The sequence below is a fragment of the Thunnus maccoyii genome, chromosome 12, assembly GCF_910596095.1.
Source record: "Thunnus maccoyii chromosome 12, fThuMac1.1, whole genome shotgun sequence".
In the NCBI taxonomy this organism is placed as follows: Eukaryota; Metazoa; Chordata; class Actinopteri; order Scombriformes; family Scombridae; genus Thunnus; species Thunnus maccoyii.
In genome coordinates, this window is record NC_056544.1 from 15,655,630 (window position 1) to 15,665,099 (window position 9,470).

At 42.0% G+C, this 9,470-nt stretch overlaps 1 protein-coding gene across 3 annotated transcripts; it reads left to right on the plus strand.

Annotated features, from left to right (window-relative positions):
* Positions 1 to 1,845: 1,845 nt before the first annotated feature.
* Positions 1,846 to 8,073, plus strand: fam131a (family with sequence similarity 131 member A). 3 transcript variants are annotated; one of them, XM_042427792.1, is made up of 5 exons: positions 1,846 to 2,074; positions 4,938 to 5,049; positions 5,137 to 5,319; positions 6,724 to 6,858; positions 7,009 to 8,073. In XM_042427792.1, the coding sequence occupies exons 2-5, from the start codon at positions 4,959 to 4,961 to the stop codon at positions 7,581 to 7,583; spliced, it is 984 nt and encodes a 327-aa protein (XP_042283726.1). In that variant the 5' UTR covers positions 1,846 to 2,074; positions 4,938 to 4,958; the 3' UTR covers positions 7,584 to 8,073. The 3 variants fall into 3 exon arrangements, with proteins under 3 accessions (XP_042283726.1, XP_042283723.1, XP_042283724.1); XM_042427789.1 differs by lacking the exon at positions 1,846 to 2,074 and adding an exon at positions 4,191 to 4,629 and having other exon boundaries at positions 4,935 to 5,049; XM_042427790.1 differs by lacking the exon at positions 1,846 to 2,074 and adding an exon at positions 4,192 to 4,629.
* Positions 8,074 to 9,470: the final 1,397 nt, after the last annotated feature.

A 9,470-nucleotide genomic window follows, 5' to 3' on the forward strand; every position in this document is an offset into this window, starting at 1 on the left:
AAAAAAAAAAAAAAAAACAACACAGAAATGATCCGAAAGCCTTTTCTACTTAAAGTGGAAACTAATTTCAGGAGCATTCTGTAAATATATAATAATAATAATAATAATAATAATAATAATTAAAAAAAAGTTTTTTTTTTTGTTTTATTTTTCAGAAACGATGAATTGCTGATGTAATGCAGTGTTTCCTTTTCCAACAGACACCGCAGTTGTCCAGATGCAGAGAGGTGCTTTAGATAATCCATTGATTATTAGTTTTATTGGAATTTTGTAAATATTTTTTTTTGCTTTCTTTATTTAAGAAATTATTGCTTCTTTTGCATCGGAAACTGGAAAGATGAGGTAACGGAACATTGCAAATAAAGGACTTATTAAGTTGCTGTGCAGAGTTTTGCATCAAGTGTTTGAACCGTGTTCGATGTTCTCACGATTTTTATCGTCGTGTGTCGTCAACGGGTTTCATTCGGGACTCAACACTGGACTGGTTTCCGCGCTAATACTGATCTTTTTAAAGCTGAAACAGTCGCTCAATTGACGGTAATATAATTTACAGATGTTTTGACCCATCGATTTAAAATAGTTGCCAATTGGTTACAGCTTGGCAGTTCTGAGGATTTTGTGCTTTTCTCTGTTATAGATCATTTACAACTGAAAACCTGAAAACCGGACAAGACACCCAATCTGATGACGTCATCTTTGGCTTTTTTACACACCAACATTTTAAACACCAAAGGAATAATGGTGAACAGAGAAAATCAGCAGATTAATACACAAAGAAAATAATTGTTAGTTGCATTTCTACTGATTTTTAATGAGCAGACTGTGTATCGGACATGATGTCACCAACATCTTACATTAAAATAACTCCTCGTAGTGCCATACACAGATTTTAAAGTTGGGGGGGGGGGGGGGAGCACTGGTATGAGAGGTTGAGTTACTGGGAGAGAAAAAAGATCTGTGCAGCCGTAACACATACAGCACACTGTACAGCAGCGTTGTCACATTTTGTAAAGCTGCTACTTTTATTTGAGAATGAAAGTTCTTGACTTTGAAACGGCTGCTGGCAAAATAATCTCATCACAAGGGCCACTGTTGTTCTGGAGCTTTTGATCGAATTCACATGATCCTCCTCAGCAGATGAAGTTGCTCCTTTGTCTTCAGAAGTCTTTCCAGTGCTCAAAAAAAACCAATTTGATTCTGTGACAACTGAGCAACTCCACTTACAGAGGAAGATCATGGGATTTGATCAAAAACTCTGGGATAGTTACTCAGTGGACTTTGTGGTCAGATTGTTTTGCCAACTATTATTGATTATTGATTTAGGTGTTGATTTTTGACACATTTTGGGCCCTAATTTTAGGTAAAACAGCACCATTTTAATGTCCATATGATCATATTCAATGATGTCATTTTGTGATGCATATTCCCAAACACTTTGAGCCACAAACCAACACATACACTGGATCTGAGGTTGTATATCATTTAAATGTCACAAAATCCTGTCATATATTAAATGCAGGCTATACATCACTGAACAAATCAGGTCAATTTGCCACTGCACTCTTCTTTTTTTTTCTCACCACCTAATTTTGGGTTTTTTTGTTGATCTCAGACCGCAGTCATTTCCATCATGTGTCCTGTTGAATGTGTTCACACAGGATTGCGGATGAGTGGCTTTAAAAATATAAAAGATCACAAATAAATCAGCTGCAGTGGTTTCCAGGACTGAAGCTGTTACTGTATCTTGATCTTGGCTGCACGGCGAGGAGGAGGAGGAGGAGGAGGAAGGAGGGGGGGATAGATGGGATGTGACACCGCCTTGCGTTGATGACGCTTGCCATCGGGAGACATTTGGACAGCCTATGTAACCCATATACCGAGCAACAAATGGTGCGCCTGTGCTGGAGACCTAATGCTGGAGTTAGGAAGATGCTCGCGGCGACTGCGTGGCTTTAATGCTCCACTGCCAAATCTGCAGCACGAGGACGGACCTGAAGCGCGCGGTATATCATCTGTTGATCGGATTGGAGACAATTAAGCGCATTATCATGAGCCGCCGCGGCCCGACTTCCAGGTAAGACACCGGAGTGTCGCTGTGAGGGGAAATAATTGCACAAGCTTCGTCAGAGCTGTGAAGGTGCTTATAAAAGGCAGAGGGGCACTTGGCAGCCGCGGTGTTTATCCGATGCAGGTATGGAGCTATTGGTATGCAGATGGAGACTTCAGAGGTTGCCAGGAGACCCGCTGCGTGCTGCGTCCGCGCCTCTTGTGCGTTATTTTCTCCCCCCCTCCCATAATTGCAGGGCTTACAGGCCTGCACCCATCAATGGCGGGGTGATGTGTTATTCAGCCGTCAGCCTGTCGCTTCTGCACCATTTCCAGAGAAAAAAACAACTCATCAGCACTGCAGCTTCTTCCTTTCATGCAAGAGGCAAGCTCGGAGCTGCAGGTCTGCGCAGTCACACTGGCTTAACCTCCATCCCACTTGTTGGTCCTATAAGTCACATCTGTGACCCTGGGGGTGTTAGATGAAGCGATACTCCTGTTAGACACGCTGTTAGTGTCAAAAAGGCGCACCGCAGTCTGCAGGGAGGATACAAAATTATCCAAACAGCTCACGGAAAATGATTTAAAGCAACTTCATTACATTTGCAAACGCTGCTGCAGCTGCAGGTCTCATCAGGATAAATGAGGGCTGGCAACCAGCTCGCTGAAATGTGAGGTTTTTTTTTTTGTTTTTTTTTTAAAAAAGCAACATTACACATTTAACAACTCCAGAGAGGCTAAATCATGTGCAGGTGAAGTGATAAGAGAAAACGGAAATATCAAGGGAAACAGACTCATGTCAAACAGACCATAAGGCTTCGTTTTTTATCAATTAGTCTAAAAGGGTTAGAAAAATGTCCCTGAGCTCAAGGTGACATCTTCAAATTGCTCCAAAACACAAAAAATATTCAATTTACAAAGATATAAAACACTGAAAAACATCAAATCTTCCCACTTGAGAAGCTGGAACCAGTGAATGTTTTGCATATTTGCTTGATAAATGACTGTGTTCATGAATTATTTGTCAAGTGACTAATGAATTAATTGGTTGATGAACTAATTGTTTCAGCACTAAAACACTTATTCCATCAAAAAGCAATCACGCGTTTAAACCAGATGGCAGGGATGTGACCTACATACTGTATGCTGGTTTCCAGTCTGATGGGAGGTGAGATTGGATGGAAAAGAAGAAAAAAAACATTGTATTTCTACATAAATTCACATTCAAGTTTTGCCTTTTTCTTTTGAAATAGTGGAGGGTTTAATCTGGTTGCTAAAATGATCCAAAAGTAAAATTACTCTTTGAAAGACATAAAACATGTGGGGACGGATACAAACCAACAAGGTTGAGGAACGTTGGTCTACAGTGTGTAGGATGCTGCTAACTGGCGTGCATTTTAATATAAAACACATTTTTAACTGTTTCTTATTTTGTCTACGTGATTTATGTCTGTGGTGCTGAAACCCGAGTGTCTGGGTCTCAGGATGGCACCGCGCGGAACTCCACACGCTGAATATGTGCCGCGTTTATCAGTGTTGAGCATGAGTGACGTCTGCGGAGCTCACAGGTGTGTTTTGTCGCTGCAGCTTTCCTTCTGAGGAGCGCTTGAACATCACCCGGGCTGTGGGAGCTGTTTGCACCTTCATATCACCACCTCCCCGCCTGCCTGCCTGCCTCTGACACACATTTACTGTCATTTCTGACTTTATCTTAAGCATGAGCCTCCTCTCTCTTAGCTGCTTTGGGAGCCAAGCTTCTTAAGGATATCTGTCAAGTCATGCACGCGCTCAGAGTTTTGTTCAGGCAGCATGTTTTCTGCCTTCCTTCCTTCCTTCCTTAAAAACATGACATATTCCAAATATTTAAGATTAAATTATGCACGTACATCCAAACCAAAGAGGGCATGTACAGGACTGAAAGTGAGCAAATGTAGAAATAAACAAATATACAGCTTGCACAGTGCAGGGCTCCGTTGTCCGCTTATTATTTATTGCCCCAAGGTGACGTTTGGAGCACCATTGCTCTTCATCAGACTCAGAGCACCACTGCTCTTCATCAGACTGAGCCTGATGCTTGAAATGTCACCTTGGCGCAATAAATAATAAGTGGACAATGGAGCCCTGCAGTGTGCAAGCTGTTTATTTGTTTATTTCTATATTCTTGTACTGCAGGCACAGATTTCACTGATGCTCAACATCTGCTAGGTGCAGCCAAACGTGCATTTGTTTTGGACGTGGAGTTAGTTAGTTAGTATCACTTTTAATAGGGATCAACGGCTTTGAAGTGGCTGGAGCTGCTTACCAGAGCTGGTCACGCGCCATATGTTTGCCCGGTCGCATGGAGACTGTCACCACTGCCCTCGACCCCAACCATTCTAACCGGTTTCACCGGCTTACCGTGGCTTTAGCATCTGTGCAGTAAATTTAGGGCATAGCTGTTTGCTCGTCTGCCTGGTGGTTTAAAGCAGTGAAGCCCAAGCTGTGACTTTTAGTTGTGTTGGTCTGTCACACCGTCTCTGCATGTCCACGATGAGGCCGAGATCCAGGGGTAGAGAAAGAAGGGAGAGACAGAGAGATGAAGAGGTAGGATGGAGTCCTTTTTAAACAGCGTAGATCTCCATTTTAGATGAATCCTTCATTTAGACAGGGAGGTTACAGCGGTGTGTTTGTCCTGTGATGTGTAGGCTATTTGAATTTGAGCTTTTCTATTAGATGCTATTAGAAGGTTTTTCACACAAATTGGACACAGCAAATATTGGATATTTTTGGGAATACTGAAACAGCTCACCACTGCTGGATACAACACACACATGGAGACAAAACAGCTGATTTGCTGTTTTCATGCATTCACACAAACAAGGGTTTTTACTAAAATCTTTTCTTTCCTGCAGGTGAAGTTTGAGGAGACTGAAATGATTCCGAAGTCAGGAAAATCTCCAGCAGATTCACGAAAAACCGTCGGCATCCATGAGTTTGCAGCACTTGCCAGATCCTCCTTAAATGGTAAAACCTCTTTCTTTTTTTGCTTTTAACAATGTGATTAAATTTCTTGAATTACTACTTCAAATTCTGACGTCTCCCTGTGCCCAGGTATCTCTCAGGCAGTGAGGGACCATGTGACAAAGCCCACCTCGCTGGCTCAGGGCCGAGTCGCCCACCTCATAGAGTGGAAAGGTTGGCCCAAACCTGCGGACACGCCACCGGCTGCCCACTCCCACTTCAGCTCCTACTGCCATCTGACTGAAGGAGAGAAGGAGGCCCGGTTTGCTGCAGGTACTCATTACTTCCATTACTACCTTCACCGTCCACATCCAGGTTTTTATAGTTAAATGTTCTGTTAAAGCTGCAAGATTCAAGTCTAGTGTAACTAGCTGGTGTCTGTACGTCACTTGTGTGTTTGTGTCGGCATGTGCGTCCTCTTACTTAGCTTGGTTTAGCTCCAGCATCATCTCCCACCGGCTGTCTCCCACCTTCTGTCATGCACCTAATCCCCTAAAACTCCTGCATGTCAGTGGTCCGCTCCGCCTACTGCGCCGTCTCTCGGTTGACGGCTCGTCTTGGCAGCAGATGGTGGCCTATTAGACACTCTCCCAAAACACTTCACTGCCCACCAATGGTACAACAGCTCCTGTTGTTTTTTTTCTGTGACTCATCCTCTCTGGCACCGGTGACATCGGCGTGGTTTGATCAACAGAGAGAGTTGAGAGAGAGGAGGAGGAGGAGGAGGGACGAAGGGTACACAGTGACTCTACATAATGTATATTTTAAGGCTACAGCTTCACCTTTTACAGCCCGATCAATAACGTCATCCACCAATAACAAGTTTTCTTCCTGCTTAATAGATAGAGTTGAAATAATTAGTTGATCCAAACTACTATTTGGATAATTGATTGATAATTTGAGCCATTTTTCAAACAAAAACACCAAATATTTGCTGCTACCACGCTCTTAAATTTATTTAGTTAGTTTTATATTCTCAGTTTATAACAATTTTGACCTTTAACCTTTGGCTTTTGGAAATTGTGATGGATATTTTTCTCAGTTTTCTGATATTTTATAGACAAATCATCATCATGAAATTGAGAAAATGATCTGCAGATTAATCAACAATGAAAATAATCATTCTCATTGTAGCACAATGGCCTTTTCTAACTGATTGAAATGAATGGGGGGGATGTAGGACAGGATTAAAACTACATAAAAAACATCAAATGTTCAGTAGAAATTAGTAATATGGAAGCAGATTAACTCCCAAAAAAGAGGTGTAAAATAAGGTTGTAGTATTAATCTTACCTTAATTAATACATGAATCTATGAATTGTCAAAGTCACTGGAAAAGTCGCATACTCCTGTTCTCCTTGTGTTCGATATGTTAATTCAGTAGTTCCCAACATGAGGGTCGGGACCCCCACAAGAGGTCGCATGACAACTCTGAGATGATTAACATGATAGGAAAGCAGAAAAAATGCATCTCTGTTACATCTATTATTTTTTCAAAATTTTCTTCAATCCTGAAAGTAATCCACATAAGGATAAAACAAATCAATCTTTAGCTGAACTGGTCTCAGCTGGTAGACGCATACAGCCGCCAAACCAACCAATCTTTCGTCTTAAGGGGTCACAAGCCAAAAAGCTTGTGACCACGGAATCAATTAATTGGATTTGTTTTCCTGCCAGGAGTGGCTGAGCAGTTTGCCATCGCTGAGGCCAAGCTGCGTGCCTGGGCGTCGATGGATGATGACGAAGAGGAAGACTCCAACGATGAAGACTCCCATGCCAACGGACAGACTCACACTTCCAGCCAGAGCTCAGGTACCAACATTCAGTTGTTCATTTCATCTCATTCCACTCATCGTTTTCAGTTCTGCGTCATCACTGACAAAATGCCTCATCTTCCCCATCTCTCCCCCGATAATCCATTCATCCACCCCCAGGTGTTCTGACTCTTTGCTCCTCCCTCAGAAGCCACCACGTCCAATCCCATTTCAAGAGCGCCATGCCAACCTGAGGTCGACAGTGGCGAGCCTCCGCCCTCCGACTGTCCCCTGGGCTCCAGCAGCAGCAGCGGCAGCCTGACCTGTGGTCAACCCTCATCTCACAGTGACCCACATTCATCCCAGACCAATTCACTTACTTTACCCAGCGACTGCATGAGTCCGTTCCAGGAGGAGGAGGAGGAGGAGGAGGAAGAGGAAGAGGAGGAGAGGCTGGGTGGTCACGAGGAGCAGCCGACTCCTTTGCAGGAGGAGCACAGTGAGGTTTGCATCCACCAGAAGCCAGAGTGGAGGCCTCGAGCAAGAAGCAGCAGGTTCGACTCCTGCTACTCCACCTCTCACTCTGAATCTCCAGGAGAGGAGGACGAGGAGGAGGATGAGGAGGAGGAAGGCAGCGTGTTTCAAGAGGTTCGGGTGTGGCACTGCAGCCCGAGAAGCTTCTTCTCTGACCGGGCTTCCTCTGGAGTGGCGTCATTCGATGAGGAGGAGGAGGAAAGGGATGAAGTAGAAGAGAAGAAGGAGGAGAAAGAGTATTTGATGTGATGTGTTGTCTCATCTTTATGTCTCTTTGAGTCCGTGTTGATTCTGGATATGACATAATCTATTACGCTTTTACTGTAAACCTTCTCTCCTCCTCCTCCTCCTCTTCTTCTTTCCCTCCTCTGATCATCTCTCCTCCACCTGCTGCCTTCTGTCTCTCATCCTCCAGGCTTTTCATGTACTGGTGTCGCTCCACCGTTTATCGCTGCTGTAAACAAAACATATATATATATATGTGTATATATATATATATACATATAATATATATATATATATATATGTATATATATATATTGGGAGAGTTCAACCAGAATGTAAAGCTGTTGTTCAAACTGAGTTTTGTACATTTTTGTGAAGAGTCGTGTCACTATTGAATTGGTTTTCTATGGATATTTTGTAGTGTTGTTTTATCCTGGGTCATGCTGTGTCATGTGGGTTGGGCTATGTTTGATACTGAATGTCTGAATGTCCTGCATATATATATATAAATATATATATATAAATATGATTTTTTTTGGACAAACGATTCTTTTGTCTTTTATCCGCCGACACATCAGGAAGAAACACAATCTCTCGACTTATCTTTTCAAGGTGTTTTTCTTTAAATTTAATCATTCACTCATGTACAAAAACATGTTCATGTTCTCTGAAAAATAACGATGGCTGTTGATTTCAAATGCATAATTCTCCTATGTACATAGCATGTACGTACATATCATCCGTGTATTTTCATATGTACAAAGCATATACAGGCCAGTGCCATATAAAGGGAGATACTACAGACTTATTGCTTAACTAGATACGCTGCCAATTAGCTTGTACACTCTCTACATTTAACTCCTTATACGTTATCTTATATGGCGAGCACTAATTCACATTCTATATGCAAACAAAAGTTAAGACGTTAATAAATCGTTGCACAAATGTTCACACAAACAAAAAAGTGTGCTGCGTGATATCACATAAGATTGAAATATGGCTCAAAAACTTTGCATGAAGCTTAAAATACTTACATCCATTTTGATATTTGACTCGGGTTGTAACAAGGACTCACACACACTTTTGCTCTACAACAGTTTTTGGACTCATGGGGTATCACTGTGCTTCATAGGGTAGTTACATTTCTCAACATTGCATCGGAGACCAGGCTGGATTAAAGATACGTTTAACATATCAGGGTGTAAATATCTACAGGCCGCATACATGTGTGCGTATTTAAGTGTGTGTCTGTGTGCTCTGTACAACAGCCAGTATCTTCCTCCCATCTGAGCTCAAGTGTTGTTCCTTTATCATGCTAAAAAACACGTTAAAACACAGTAAATTCACATAGCAGATGATATTGAGGCAGTTCATACATGATGAAATATTCTCTCACACATGAGGAGACTGAAGAGACTATGTTGCCCTTATTGAATCAGCCCCTGTAAAGCCAAACAAGGCTACATGTGCAGTAAATTATATTCATGCTAATAATTACAATGTGCTTCACCATTATTTGGAGCCCTGTAGTACTACTAAGCTTGGTGGACCTTTGGAAGCTGCCTTTGTCACAAGTAATAATGGTAGATCCCAGCTGATAGTGGAGTTTTGGGGCTGATATGGACACTGATATTTGGTAGTAAAATTTAAAGAAAAATACTGCTAATGATATGCTGTGACATGTAACCCTGCCAGGACTGCAGAATGTTGTAAACAATGGAGTATGGGCAAACTAATGATGACTTTGTTGGTATTAAATCACCTTTACTGCATTATTACTGTAAATTTATTGCATATCAGCCGACATATAAACCAACACCTCTATATATCTTTAATAATAAAGGTCCTTAATTCTGACCCTCTGTTATATTAGTCCAGTGCTTGTGAATAGGTAGTTGTTTGAATTCATAT

Bases quoted from the DNA above. Each gene is read 5' to 3' on its own strand.
- fam131a (XM_042427789.1), top strand. From the start codon at position 4,567: ATGTCCACGATGAGGCCGAGATCCAGGGGTAGAGAAAGAAGGGAGAGA. The intron at 4,630-4,934 runs GTAGGATGGAGT...TTTTCTTTCCTG, and splicing joins AGAGACAGAGAGATGAAGAG to CAGGTGAAGTTTGAGGAGAC. The intron at 5,050-5,136 runs GTAAAACCTCTT...CCCTGTGCCCAG, and splicing joins TGCCAGATCCTCCTTAAATG to GTATCTCTCAGGCAGTGAGG.